The sequence below is a fragment of the Triticum urartu genome, chromosome 3 (assembly GCF_003073215.2).
Source record: "Triticum urartu cultivar G1812 chromosome 3, Tu2.1, whole genome shotgun sequence".
NCBI lineage: Eukaryota > Viridiplantae > Streptophyta > Magnoliopsida > Poales > Poaceae > Triticum > Triticum urartu.
The window spans coordinates 565,696,671-565,712,121 of NC_053024.1; the positions used below are offsets into that span (position 1 = coordinate 565,696,671).

At 48.0% G+C, this 15,451-nt stretch overlaps 1 protein-coding gene and 1 pseudogene across 2 annotated transcripts; one reads left to right on the top strand and one right to left on the bottom strand.

Moving 5' to 3' along the window:
• Positions 1-3,862: 3,862 nt before the first annotated feature.
• Positions 3,863-8,421, top strand: LOC125546959 (annotated as a pseudogene).
• A 2,486-nt stretch (positions 8,422-10,907) lies between these two features.
• On the bottom strand, positions 10,908-12,756 carry LOC125545030 (peroxidase 56-like). 2 transcript variants are annotated; one of them, XM_048708875.1, is made up of 3 exons: positions 12,166-12,739; positions 11,878-12,066; positions 10,908-11,776 (listed from the first exon to the last, which is right to left on the bottom strand). In XM_048708875.1, the coding sequence occupies exons 1-3, from the start codon at positions 12,580-12,582 to the stop codon at positions 11,189-11,191; spliced, it is 1,194 nt and encodes a 397-aa protein (XP_048564832.1). In that variant the 5' UTR covers positions 12,583-12,739; the 3' UTR covers positions 10,908-11,188. The 2 variants fall into 2 exon arrangements, with proteins under 2 accessions (XP_048564832.1, XP_048564831.1); XM_048708874.1 differs by having other exon boundaries at positions 11,878-12,756.
• Between the last annotated feature and the right edge of the window lie 2,695 nt (positions 12,757-15,451).

Sequence of the window (15,451 nt, forward strand, 5' to 3'; positions counted from 1 at the left end):
TCGGCTGGGCCTTCGGCCTAGTCGGGCGCGCGGTGCTTAAAAAAAACAATTCCGCTGAAACTAAGAAAAATTCTAGAAAAATAAAATAAAATTCTAAAAATGCCAAAATAAATTTTCACCGCCTAAATAAAATATTTAGAACGAGATGAACATTTTCTTGGCCCTAAAATGCAATTTTTAAAAATGTGCAATTTTTTCCTAAATTCAAAAAAAACTAGCCAAAAACTTCGAAATAAAATCTTATTTGATTTTTTATTAAATCCTCAATATTTCTTTATTTTGGGAAAGTCATTTTATTCCCTCTCTCATATATTTTTATAATGGAAATAATTGAAGATAAAATAAATAAAATCAAATGATCCTATTTTCAAAATTTGAGAAAACTCAAATATGAAAATAACGAAACTCCCAACTCTCTCTGTGGGTCCTTGAGTTGCGTAGAATTTCTGGATCAGGCCAAAAGCAAAAAAAAATGATATGCAATGATGATCTAATGTATAACATTCCAAATTGAAATTTGGGATGTTACATGCTTGGATGCCACGCGTCTCACGGGATGGACCAATCTCTCCTTTCTTCAACAAAATCTTTGTTGCAGAAAAACTGTAACAAAACCTCTGTTACGAAAATAATTAATTGAGCAAGTCCTTTGTTGTACAAAAAACTATAATAAGGCCTCTATTGCAAAAAAAAGTTGCAACATGACCTCCACTGCAAGAAAAAATTATAACAATGCCTCTGTTACAAAAAAAACTACAACTGTACCTATATTTTGTAAAAAAATCTGCAATATGACCCGTGTTGCAGAAAATTACCGCAACACGGCCTTTGTTGCAATGGTAGAGGATAATGCTCGACCACTCAATTCATCAGATGCACGTCCCGCATGCGCAGCCGTCATACGAGCTTCCATCGCATGCGCAGCCGTCAGATACGAGCTTGATCAGCCGACGCACAACCGGCCAGGACCTTCAACACTAGACGCATAATTCCTTCCGCAACAACACCAATGTTGCAGAAGTCCTTCCCCAACAACACCCATATTACAAAAAGGTTAAGACAAAAAAATCTACAACATCATCTGTGTTGCAGAAGTCCTTTCACAACAATACCCATGTTGGCAAAAAGTTAAGACCAAAAAAAAATCCGCAACATCATTTGTGTTGCAAAAGTCATTTCCGCAACGACACTCATGTTTCAAAATAATTCAGACGAAAAAAACTCTGCAACAGAACCTCTGTTGCAAATGTTTCTGCAACAAGAGGTCTGTTGCAATGATGAGGAAGGAGCCACGCCACTGGATGGCCCCGATCAAACTGATGCGAAGGCGGTGGATCTTTTTAAAAGATCGGCCGGCCGACATGTAGGGTCCCCTTTTTATTTTACTATTCTTATAAGGTTCATGGATCCTAGTACGACTGGAACCTGCCCGAATGGAAACCTTATCCAGACCCGCACTTCATCGTCTCCTTACAACATTGCAAAGGGCAATGATCTGCGCCGGTGCGCCGGCCGAACGATTCGGCCGGTCACCTGCCCACCATTAGATTGGTTTTCCTCGGGCCGTTAGATCACACCCTTCAATCGCCCCCTTCCTCGCATGCACGAACGGCAACAACGCCCTTCGTCGACCCGCCATGGACGCTGTGAGGCCTGACCTTGAAGTATCACCAGCTCGCCGCCGGTCGCCATCCTCGTTGCGGCCCTCGCCCCCGGTCGCCGTCCTCGACCCTGGTTGCCATCCTCGTTGCCGCCCAGTCGCCGTCCTCGCCCCCGGTCGCCGTCCTCGTCGCCGCCGGTCGCCGTCCTCGTCCCCGCCAGTCGCCGGCCTCGCCCCCGGTCGCGGCCCTCGTCGCTGGTCGTTGCCCAGCTCCCCCGGTCGAAGCTTTTCTTGTCATTTCCTCTTGAAGCTTTTTCCTTCCGCCAGTTGAAGCTTTTCCACTGCCGCTTGAAGCTTTTTCCACTATTGAAGCCTTTTTTCCACGGTGGAAGATTTCTCCTCATGTCGCTCTGAAGCTTTTCCTCTAGCCGGATGAAGCTTTCCCACAAACGGTTCAAACATTTTCTCCTGGGTGGAATCTAGACACTTGACTGGTTCCAGCAAATAAATATGTCGCTAGTAGCAAATTTATACACCAGTTGTAGCATTTCTCCACCCGCGTTGCAGTTTCTACCGCGTTGGCGTTCGTAGCGGACAGTTGGCTGGTTCCAGCAAAAAACAATGCCGGATGTAGCAAAAAGGATGTCGGATGTAGCAAAAAATTGCTTGTGCAGCAAAGAACGACTTTGAGGGAAGCATTTTTGGGTGCTGAGCAAAACACTGCGCTGGTTCCAGCAATCCTGATCCGTGGTTGCAGCATCACACCGCCCACTCCTAGTCCAACTTGTCGGGGTGATTCCAACAGCTAGTCGGAGTGAATCTTGCAGCTCGCCACCGTTGCTGGTTCCAGCAAAAACAGTACGCGGTTGCAGCTCCCTTCCCAGCCGGTTGTAGCATCTGTGTGCTCCCACCGCCGTGTCTGTCGGTCGAGGTAGTAGCTCATCCCTTTGATTCTCGCCGTCGGCGCCCTGAGCAGCTAGAAAAAAAAAGCAGTGGATTGGGTTGAGACCCGCGCGGTGGCGGCGCCCTCCGGCGACCGGCCGGCGAGGCGGCGGGGCCGGGCGACGGGGCTTGCATGGGGGCACGGCTCGCAGGCGCACGCGGGCTGCCTGGGAACGACGCAGGAAGGGATGGATAAGATGAATGGCCCCACATCAGGAAGACGTGGCTGTATGCGCGTGTGTTGTGCGTGACGAGGCAGGAGCCGGCCGAAGTTTCGGCCGGTCCGCCGTATCTAAACGTTTCCCATTGCAAAACCTAACTGCCTCCACAACCACCTCCACCTCTTCTCACGAGCGAGAGCCGGCCGGAAGGAAGGGTGACAAGTCTTGCTGGTAAGTGTTTTGTTCTCTCGATCTCCCCATCCATCCTCTCCGATTTGCCCTGATCACTAACCCTAACGCCTTGCTCTTCTCTACGGCTGTTTAATAGCAAGTGCTTGATGGTAAATTAGTTTATTCCTGCTTGTCAATTTCCTTATACATTGTGCTCTTCACACACGCTTTTGTCAATCAACATGTAAATTGATTAATTTGCCATCCTGCCACTGTCACCCTGCACTAGTACTAATGTTTGCTAACCTAAACTGTTGTTGTACTATCTCTGCTTCGATTTCAGTGTTTATAATTTGTTCGGTTTCTTTCTTGTGCACTTTTACTTTGTTTAGCTTAGCCTACAACCATGATACCTTCATTTGGCTTCTCGGTGGCCCTAATTTATTTGCAAAATAAAACAAAAAGATGCACTATATGCTTCTCGTTGGTCCTTATTTATCTGTTTAATTAAAAATAATAATATATGCTTCTCTCAAATCAGCTGAAACAAAACAACACAAACAAATACTCTACTTGTTGGCTATTAAGTAGCTTATCAATGTTACTTTATCGGTGTGGTGCCTCGTTTACATCTTATCTTGATAACCATAATTTGCCAAAATTAAACAGCTCTTTTGAACAATCCTTTACTGTCCTTGTGTGCATCTCAATGCGAAAGCCTGACTAAGTTATTTCAAACGGACCTATCAAGCGATAACCATAATTTGTGAAAACAGCTCTTCTGAATAATCCGTGACTATCCTTATGTTTTTCTTGATGCGGAAGTCTTACTAAGCTATGTCAAACTAGCCTAGTGGCCTTAATTAGAAGTTAGAACTATTTGATGTGTAATACTATTACTTTTTTTTGTGTGTGTCTATCTTTTTTTTCTTTCCCAAACTAACAAGTTCCACTTGTCTGATGTTTTGCCAGGGCAATTGATACAGGCATGGATCTCAGCGAGACTCTGCTAGCTATTCTGTCTCCAGATGATAACATTCGTTCAGCAGCAGAAGGCAACCTTGAGCTGTTACAGGAGCGGGATCTTGCCAACTTCCTCCTATCCTTGTCAGTAGAGCTCTCGCATGATGAAAGTAAACCAGAGTCTAGGAGACTTGCTGGTATTGTTCTTAGGAATTCATTGGACTTCAAGGGTTCTGCTGCAGATAAGGAGTCGTTACTGATAACACTAGCATCTCCGGTGGCTGTTGCAAGGCTCACCTCATCACAAGTTATTGCAAAGATTGCATCCATGAGTTAATTGCATAAAACCATCACATTTGAGGCATCGTTTGTCGAAAACAACGAGGTTGCTAATTTTTGCAAAACTCACCGCACATTCAGTAATCTTTTTGCAAAAAGCACTGATCGAGTGATTTAGGTTGTTTAATCACTTTCTGACAAGTGGGGCCGGATTGTCAGGAGCTGACTTGGCAAAACATTTACATACACCCCCTTAGATCTAAAGAATAAAAGCAATCGACCCCCTTGTGCACAACTGTCAGGAGCAGACCCGATGCTCGCTGTGGCGACCTTGCCGAGCTGCCAACCCCGTGCCACTCCGGCGACCTCGCCGCCGCCGACAACACGTCAGCGACCACTGCTGCCCCGTGTACCATCTCCTTCCTCCTCCTTTTTTTTCCTTCTCCTCCGGGACAACACGCACCTCGCCTCTGCCTGGTCCAGCCGTTGCAACCATGGCCATGTCGACAGCGCCGGATTCCGCGGCGGCTCGCAACCCCTGCCGCTCTCCAACAGTCTTCCCGCCACGGACAGGCACGCATACGCGCACGAATGCTGTCTCCTCTACTCCATGGATCGTAGCCGAGGAGGGGGAAGTCAGGGACGAACTCCTAGTGTAGGCCGAGCACCCAGCACGCGTCGCCATCGCCCACTCTAGGTCGCCTCCCCATGCCGGCGCCAGCCGCGTGACCTAGACGGCGAGCAAAGGAGGCCGTAGCCAGCCAGTCCCCCGCGCGCACGCCCAGGAGACTTTGCCCCAGGTGGCGCAGGGGTCGGCCTTGGCTGGCCAGTCCAGCGCGCACACCTCGCCGTCGAGCTCTTGATTGCCGCCGCGCGCTCACCTCACCTCCGAGCTCCTGGTCGAGGTTGGGGACGAGATGGGTGATGAGGGACCGAGCTCCTGTCCTGGTCGTGGTCGGGGACAAACTCCAGATCGAGAGGTCTGCCTGCGCGGGGGACGATAGGAGCTCTTGTCCACGATTGCTTTTATTCTTTAGATCTAAGGGGGTGTATGTAAATGTTTTGCCAAGTCAGCTCCTGACAATCCGGCCCCACTTGTCAGAAAGTGATTAAACGACCTAAATCACTCGATCAGTGCTTTTTGCAAAAAGATTACTGAATGTGCGGTGATTTTTGCAAAAAATTAGCGACCTCGTTGTTTTCGGCAAACGATGCCTCAAATGTGATGTTTTTGTGCAATTAACTCGACTATTGGAGAGCGGCGGGGGTTGCGAGCCGCTGCGGAATCCGGCGCCGTCGACATGGCCATGGTTGCAAGCGGCTGGGCCAGGCAGAGGCGAGGTGCGTGTTGTCCCGGAGGAGAAGGAAAAAAAGGAGGAGGAAGGAGATGGTACACGGGGCAGCAGTGGTCGCTGACGTGTTGTTGGCGGCGGCGAGGTCGCCGGAGTGGCACGGGGTTGGCAGCTCGGCAAGGTCGCCACAGCGAGCATCGGGTCTGCTCCTGACAATTGTGCACGAGGGGGTCGATTGCTTTTATTCTTTAGATCTAAGGGGGTGTATGTAAATGTTTTGCCAAGTCAGCTTTTGACAGTCCGGCCCCACTTGTCAGAAAGTGATTAAACGACCTAAATCACTTGATCAGTGCTTTTTGCAAAAAGATTACTGAATGTGCGCTGATTTTTACAAAAAATTAGCGACCTCGTGGTTTTCTGCAAATGATGCCCCAAATATGGTGGTTTTGTGCAATTAACTTCATCCATCGAGATACCCCGTCAGGAATGGCAAGACCTCATTGCCAAATTACTAGGCAACATGACACAGCAGGGTGCATCTCCCCCACTAAGGCAAGCAACTCTAGCGGCGTTGGGGTATGTGTGCGAGGAGATTGGTCTGGAGCAGCAACAATCGAATGGTGTTCTGAATGCTGTCGTTCAGGCAATGAACCAGGCAGAACCAAGTACTGAAGTTTGTCTTGCAGCAGTTAAAGCTCTATATAATCTTCTTGGCTGTGCTGCGGCCAACTTTGCAAATGAGGATGTGAGAAATCATATAATGGGCGCAGTTTGTGAAACACTAGCAAAATCCGAAGATCTGGAGATCCAACAGGCAATATTCGAATGCCTTGCTAAAATTGCATCCACATATTATATGCTGTTACAACCTTATTTGAGAACCATACTCAGTCTGACAGAATCAATTGCACCCCAATGTGTGGTGTTCCAGTGCACTGTTTGTAAGGAAGTGATTAAACTCCGAGAAGAACAACACATTGGCGCTGTCGATGCTAACTCTAAAGATTGTTGCTTTGTTTATGAGGCCCTCGAGTTACAAGTTCCAGTGCTGCTAAAGCATTTGTTCAAGCGGGAGAAAGATCAGTAAGGACTAGTTCGAATGCTGTTACAACAACATCTGTTCAATCAAGAGGAAGATCAAGAAGGACTAGTTCCAATGCCGCTAGAGCATCTGCTCATGCAAGAGGAAGATCAAGGAGATGTTGTGCTTCCGTTGCTTCCTGCTTAATCTGAATCAAGCCAGCAATTTGCTGGATCTTTCAAAAAGACAAGATGGAAGATCCAAACAGCGAGGTAAAAGGAACCACTGCATGGATTCTTGTCCGGATGTTTAAGCTTCTCCATTTTCCAGCAAGTGCAAATGGAATTATAACGAAAGCAAACCTTCCTCGCATCATGGATGTGTTGGTACACAGTAGTAAAGATATTCCAATTGTGTCCGAAAACAAAAAACTGCTCATAAAGGTGGCCGTATGCATCATTTAGATGCAGAGGCCGGGGATGTCCCCTTTTCTAAAAAAAATAAAATTGTTGAACCTTTTTGCTTCTAATAAAGGTGGCCGTATGCATCATTCAGATGCAGAGGCCGGGGATGTCCCCTTTTCTAAAAAATAAAAATTGTGTCCGAAAAAGTATGCGGAGCTATATATTTTCTTGCCCTAGGTTACGAAGATGCAGAGTCAATACCATCTGAGCTTTCATCGTCTCTTGATCGTGTTATTGATGCTCTCCTTTCTACTTCACAACCTTCTGATGAGACCCCTTTCAGGCTTGGAGCATCTGCTTATGAAGCATTGTGTGCAGTTGTGAGAGTCAGCAATTTAGAACAAGCTGTTGTTTGGAGCGCTATAGGAGATTTAATGCATTGTATCATGAAAAGATTGGATATGACGCTTGATCGCCAAGCACTTAATTTGGGTCATAAGTTGAAGAAAAACAATCTTCAGATTGTGCTGTGTGGTGTACTGCAGGTCATCGTCCAGAGACTGGCCAATTCAGCTACAGTGAAGATAGTTACGAACGCTGCTCATCATTTGTTATTTTCTTTTTGCCGTGTCTTGGTTTGTGACAGTTCTACTGCACAGAGTGAAGCAATGTGTTGGTTTGCCATTGCTGCTCTTGCTAATGCCACTGGTCCAGAGTTTGGGAAACATATGCCTATACTCATGCAGGTACTCATGCTCACCCACTCTCCCCCATCTCTGTAGGAGTGATCGGCGATATCTGCCTTGTCTTGGAAGGTAAAATGTTGCCACACTGTGATAAAATTATGCAAGTTCTGTACAAAGGTCTTACTAAGTCGACTCTTAGAGCTCCAATTTTCTCATGCTTCGGAGACATTGCTCTTGCTATTAGCAATGATTTTGAGAAGTGCCTGCAGTATGTTCTGGAAAAGCTTCAAGAAGCTGCTAACTCACAGGACTGGGCTGATGTTCAAGAAGAGGACAAGACTGAATATGTGGCTTAGACAGGGAATATGTAAGGCATACTCTGGCATACTACGGGGTATGAAGGACCCAAGAATTGGGTTTAAGGTAGCAACCCATCTATTTAAATTCATGGAAGGAGTCTGGGCAGACCGGAGCAGGTGCACATAATTTTCTTTGCCTTGTCGTATTTTGTTATATGGATGACCGTTCCTTCTCCATAGCACCACCATGATGTAAATTTGTCATCATTTTCATTTGCCTTGCACTTCTTTCTTAGTATATGGGTGACTGTTCTTGTTCCTTACCATTGTGTGTATCTACTTTCAGGGATAAAAGTGTGATGCATGCTGCTGTTGCTGTGTTGACCGATTTTGATTTGACAATTGGGTCATGGACAGAAGAGATGACTAAGGAATTGCATAACTAACTATTATGATTTCATCTGAAGCAGATGCACCGCTTGCTATTATATGTCAACTTTGTTGCAGGTAGTTGAATTTTGATTTAACTTGTCTTCTTTTCCCTTTCTTACTAAAGCATGGATATAGTTAGAACTTACCAGTAGAATACTTGAGGTAAAGCGCAAAAAAAGACGCTCGGATTTTCTTGGAACTATTTTAGGCCTTCGCCGTTCACTGGGAGGAGACGTTCCCGTCGACTACGAAGACGTCCGTGGCGGCTTTGTCAATAAAATATGCCGGCTTAGTCTCTCGTAGGTGCTCACAGGGATAGGGCGTGCGTGCGTTCATAGAGGTGAGTATATGTGTGTATGTATGAGCGTCTGCGTCTGTATCGTGTTAAAAAAGGGCATAGTCTTTTTTCATGATTTTTGGTTACAAAGAAAAACAAATCAGTAAGAGGAATTGACCATAATTGAAGTTGTAATTAATAGCAAACTGAGCCATGCCCAGCTGATAGTTTTCTTGCATTTATTTTAGGCTTATCTGCGAGAGTTTGAGAGATGGTGTTCGTGCTGACTATGAGGCAGAAGTTGAAATTAATCAGAGAGCTAACTTCAGGGCTTCATGCCTATCCGGGCATCGCTAGCCTAGGCCGGCTACTGATGCTATGCTTCGCCCTCCGATCGAAATCACAAAATTGACTACTTGAAGGTCGTCCATAAGAAGCATGAAGGTTTTTTTTCGGGGTCAAGTGATTGCATCACTAAGGAATAGGTCCTTCAGCCAGTACATATTAGTCAAGTACTTTTTCTCACTATGCTTGCACTGTATTGACCTAAGAGCAGCTACAACCGGGCCCAATATCGGTCCCAAAGGTCCGGCCGTCCGGATGGCCTGAAAAGTCCGGGCTTACAGGCAACTCTCATATCCAGTTCATATGTGAGGCGGATACGAGACTCCTGGACGTGTCCGCTATACGTCGGATCCGGCTTATGGTCTATCTCGACCCCACATATTTTCATCCCTATCTCTCTGGACCAAATCCTAGTTACTCCACTTCACCCCTCTCCATCCTCAAGCTCCTATCCAGCAAACTCCAGCCTTCTTCGGCATGGCGTGCGGTAGATTCGACTTCGAGATCTTCCGGTTTGCTCGTTGTTGGGAACGACGAGGAGCACTGCCGGGCCCGGGCACCGAGGAGAAGCGTTGTCGTGGCCGGAGACGACGTATAGGACGAAAAAAAGAAAAAAATAAGTTCACCGGAATCTCACCAAAGATGGTGGTGGGAGGGAGGCGGGGCTGAGGGAAGGCGCCACAGGCAGTGGGCACCGAGATGGGTGGCGGTGACAGTGTCCATGGCCCACGTGCGACATTATTCATTTCTCATTTTTACCGAGAAGTGGCTTTTCTACAGAAAAATGGGAAAATATCACACGAAAACCAACATTCGATTGAAACCGGTAAAAACCACAAGGAAAGTATGTCTTGAAGTTTAAAAAAACTGAAATAAATACGGGATGTTAAGAGGATGATGTTTTATTGCCACGCTAAATTTCAAGTTGAAACACATTACAAGATGCGACCTATGAAAAAGACAAAATCAGCATTGAATAGTGCTAAACAGTTTGTCGGCACTATTCATGGCTGATTTTGTCTTTTTCATAGATCACGTCTCGTAAGGGCATGTACAATGCATAGCCTTAAGGTGATGCCTCGCATGCCATGTAGGATCAGATATGACGTAAAGTAGGTTCGGATAGGGAAGCGGGATCCTCTCCAGGAGGCGGGTGCTTGAAGAGAAAAAGTATGGTCCGGTGACAAAAGCTGAAAAGATTGAATGAAAAGTAGAGATGCATGTGTACTAAAGTCCTTATTTTCTATTTCTTAATGAGGCCCACTAGTAGTAGTTTGCATTGGGGAGAAAAAATAAATGTAGATGCCTCAAATTACTTTTTGTCATGGGGCATATGTATCCATATGCCACCATTGTACATGCCCTAATGTGTTTCAACTTGAAATTTTATGTGGCCATAAAACATCACCCTCTTAGGGCATGTACAATGCATAGCCTCAAGATGATACCTCGCATGCCATGTAGGATCGGATATGATGTAAAATAGGTTCGGATAGGGAAGCGGGATCCTCTCTACGAGGCGGTTGCTTGAAGAGAAAAAGTGTGGTCCGATAACAAAAGCTGAAAAGGTTGGAGTGAAAAATAGAGATGCATGTGTACTAGAGTCTTTATTTTTTATTTCTTAATGAGGCCCACCAGTGATAGCTTGCATTGGAGAGAAAAAATTAATATAAATGCCTCAAATTACTTTTTGTCATGGGACATATGTATCTACTCCTATATGCCACCATTGTACATGCCCTTAACATCCCGCATTTTCTTTAGATTTTTTTCGAAACTTTAAAATGTGGTTTTCACGAAGTTTTCATTGAATATTGGTTTCCATATGACATTCTTCATAAAAATAGGCTAGGAGGTTGAGCTTTGATGAATCAAAATCCATGATTTTAAGAAACTAAACATTTGAGGGATCTGTTAGATAGAAGTAGCACTTTTTTTTTGAACTTAGATAGGAGTAGCACTTAAATCCCTCAAAAGATAATTTCCCCCTTAAATTAAGCTATCGAGGGCTTTGCTAGAAATACTCTTAGCAATGTATTCATACTTTCTGCAAGTAACTAGTTAATTAAGGAGAAAAATTATAATTACAGCTCGCCAAATCTCAATGGGCACTCGGTCAAGAACAAAGAGACGACTTTTTTTTACATACACCGGAAGATTCGCCGCGTGGCGGTGTGACGGTGTCAATTCTCTAACCACCCCTAGAATAATGCAAGTGCCTTGCGGCTGGCGGGCACACCGGCCGTCGTGACCCCGTCCACATGACGATCGATGGAGGCACGCGCACCAACTCACATCGACCAACCGCCGGCTCCATTAGTCAACGTACGCGCTGCAGAATTTCCTGATCTCCCCGTTGCCGCCGGTGAGCACCTCCATCCTGCCCATGTTGATCATGGCGGCGGCGTAGTCCTCGAAGTACTCCTCCGTCGACTCGGCGGCCGCCATCCTCGCCACGTAGTCCCTCGTCCACCTGTCGTCGAGCAGCGCCTGGTCGGAGACGAACAGGGTCTTGTTGCTGAGCACGTCCCGGTAGTAGCTGAGGTCGAACTCGTAGGGGCTCTTGGGGTCCATGTCGACGAGCGTTTCGTCTTCCTTGTTCCCTGGCTCGCACCTCTCCCGCAGCTCCGGGGCGTACGCCTTGTCCAGCGTCGGGTCCTGCACCCCTAGGCCGCTGTTGTTGTAGAGCCGGTCCGGCGCGAACGCCGCGCACTGCGCCCTCCCGATCGTGTGGCTCCCCGACAGCACCACCAGGTCCTTCCACGACAGGTTCTTCACGCTGAAGTAGGTTTTCAGGTCCACGATGTTGGCGTGCGGCGGCGCCAGGTCGTTCTCGGCGTCGATGCACAGGGACACCTTGCCGTCCCGGCGCCCGGTCTCCACCGGGAACCGTGGCCCGTTGCTCTGGAAGAAACAAGGAGGCAGTCTGGTGGTCAGCTAAAATGAAAGCCTGAGAAAATCCATGGAGGACATGAAAGGGGGGATTATTGATCTGCTTAAATTACCAGGTACACGGCGTCCCGCGCGGCCATGATGATGATGTCTGCGCAGGACACGGTGAGCGGGCACTCGTCCTCCAGCTTCGCCTTGATCCTCTCGACCTCATCGAAGCCGCGGAGGCTGTAGCTCATCGGCATGGCGTCCCTCTCCCCCTTCTTGCTCCTCGATTTCAGCATGATCGACCCGTCGCACCCCTGCAGACCACGCATCCAGTTCAAGTTAAGCGAAACACATTCAGACGACCCGTGCACGCGACGCGGCACGGCACGGCAAAGAAGCAGCGCAGCACGCACCCTGACGAAGCAGTCGTGGAAGAGAAGCCGCAGCAGCGCCGGGCCGAGGGTCCGGTCCTCGTGGACGATGTCCCGCATCTCCTCCAGCACCAGCTCCTCCGCTTTCGGGCACGTCTTGTTGTAGAACCCGATGGCGAGCCCGGCGGCGGCGGGGTCCGTGGGGCCCGGCACCGGCATGGCGCTCGCGACGGCCGCGAGGATCAGCAGCCTGAGGAGCACGTCCAATGCCATCCGGCCGGACCGGAGGAACAGAGCCGAATCGAGTCGTCGACGAGCGAGGTTGCTTGGTCGTGACGGGGGGAAGCAGCTGCTCAGGAGGCGTTGAAACTTAACTCGGGTCAGCCGGGAACTCACGGAAGGGGAAGAGATCAAGAGAAGGAGATTAAATTTGCTGGCCGGCGTCGACCGCCCGCGCATGAAAACCCCGGAGCCGGAATGGCGAGAATAAAGAAAGAGTTGGAGAGGCACGGGTGGGTTGGCGATCGCTGTCGAGAAGCTCGGAATTCGCAAGTTAGTTAAAAACTGAGGCGGACAATGGCTGGCTAGCACAGCTGGGAACGGGAATGGGGTGTTGGAGGCTACGCGCAAAGGCGAGCAGAAGGAAACAAAAATTCCCCCCATTTCACGCGGCGCATGAGACTGGACTGGAGGCGCGAGTGCGCCGAGCAGATTGGTTCCGCGTCTGGACTGGACGGCGGTCGTGGATGCGGGCTTTTGCACTTGTCAACGCACGCTGTTCACACGCCATACTCGGCCGACTACGAGATAGCTTTTCTGCACATCGATGAATAGTTGAACATGGCAGTGCATATATGAAGGCAAGATTGACGAACCGATCGATGCATTTGTAGAGGCATAAAAGCATCTAATGGGAAGTGAGCTGACCAAATGAACAAACAAATATTCAGGCGCATGCATTTTAACTGGTCTCTGGTGGCTGTGCTGACCAGGGGCAGTTGGCGTGTAGCACGGGCGGAGGACAGGCTGCGGAGGCATACGCTTCTTCGTGGTAAGCTACTCCACCTGCCGGTTATCGCTGTTTACGCAAACTAGAACTTGTCAAGGTCAAAGCACAGTGCTGTGTTTAACGGAACCCAATAGTAGAAACAGACGGCCATACTTCTTTTTTTTTTAAAGGATGACCCCCGACCTCTGAGAAATGTATGCGGCTATTTTATTGATTATTCTCGAGGACCTTACAAAGTAGAATAACAATATGCCTAAATTCGCCATCTTGGCAACATCTACCGCTACTCGTATTCAAATGATAAAGGGGTGCAAGCTAGGCCACATATCCAGACCTCTCACCTAATCCTAACATCTAAAAACAGATGCCCCGATCGAGCCATCTGCCGGGTCCAGGGCACAAACCGGTTCGACGCACTCACATGTGTCGTCGCCGCCATCTTCCACTGGTCCATCTTCGAAGCAGATTGAGGTGACAACCTTGGCAGGTCCTCCGTCATCGATGCCACCACGACGTCAAACGGCGACCTCCACCTACGCGAGCCTTGGCAAGTCCTCCATCATTGACGCCACCACGACGCCAGCCGACGACCTCCACCTACGCGAGTCCATCTCCAAGCAACAGACATAAATCCATGCTAGGATAGGGCCGCACCACCGCCGTCGCCCACCACCCACAAGCGCCACCCAACCCCAAGGTTCCCAAAGCGGCGCCTTCAAGAAGGGAAGAGCGCCGCCACCGCCCAACAAAGTTAGGGCTTTCGCCCCGGAGACCCAGGGGAAGGTGAATTGAGGAGATCAGTCCATACCGACGCCTTCAAGAAGAGGAACGGCGCCCTCAGGCGGCGCCGTTGGCGTGGCCGGTCATGGCCGGCCAGGGGTTTCGCCCGAACTAGGTCCCTGATACGTCTCCAACGTATGTACTTTTTCTAACGCTTTTCCTTTTGTTTTGGACTCTAATTTGCATGATTTGAATGAAACTAACCCTGGACTGACGCTGTTTCCAGCAGAACTACCATGGTGTTGTTTTTGTGCAGAAATAAAAGTTCTCGGAATGGAACAAAACTTTGCGAGGATTTTTTATATCAATAATAAGAATTTCTGGAGCCAAGACCCAACAGAGGGGGGCACCTGGGTGAGCACAACCCACCAGGGTGCGCCCCCCTCTCCTGGCGCGCCCAGGTGGGTTGTGCCCACCCGGTGGCCCCGCAGACCCTGAAACCAATGCTATAAAATCCTATTTTTCCAGAAAAAAATCAGAGAGAAAGAATTATCATGATCCACGAGACAGAGCCGTCGTCACCTCCTGTTCTTCTTGGGAAGGCCAGATCTGGAGTCCGTTTGGGGCTCCAGAGAGGGGATCTTCGTTCTTCGTCATCACCTACCCTTCTTCATCGCCAATTCCATGATGCTCCCCACCGGGAGTGAGTAATTCCTTCGTAGGCTCGATGGTCGGTGAGGGTTGGATGAGATTCATCATGTAATCGAGTTATTTTTGTTAGGGCTTGATCCCTAGTATCCACTATGTTCTAAGATTGATATTGTTATGACTTTGCCATGCTTAATGCTTGTCACTTTGGGCCCGGGTGCCATGATTTCAGATCTGAACCGTTTATGTTATCACCATTATATCCATGTTCTTGATCCGATCTTGCAAGTTATAGTCACCTACTACGTGTTATGATCCGGCAACCTCGGAGTGACAATAGCCGGGACCACTCCCGGTGATGACCGTAGTTTGAGGAGTTCATGTATTCACCGTGTGTTAATGCTTTGTTCCGGTTCTCTATTAAAAGGAGACCTTAATATCCCTTAGTTTTCAATATGGAACCCGCTGCCACGGGAGGGTAGGACAAAATATGTCTGAAATTACTTCACACACGACAATTGCTGTCACGATTCTAGGACGATGGCTTATCCAACGGTGTTGTGCAGTTCTGCCTTTCCAATGGACAGTGGGATATGTTGTGTCATCTTGAAATCGTCCCGGGGTGTCGTCCGTATATCAACGCTCAAAGATGTCATGCAAGTTCTTTCCATAAGCACGTATGACTATTACTAAATACATGCCTATATTATATTGACGAACTGGAGCTAGTGCCGTATCGCCCTAGGTTATAATTGTCTCATGATGAATATCATCCAACAAGTCACCGATCCAATGCCTACGAATTTATCTTATATTGTTCTTGCTAAGTTACTACTGCTATCATCATTGTTACACTTGCTATGAAATTACTGCTATCACTATTACCGTTACTATTGCTACTGTCACCACTATCAAAACTATCATATTACTTTGCTACTGATCACGTTGCTG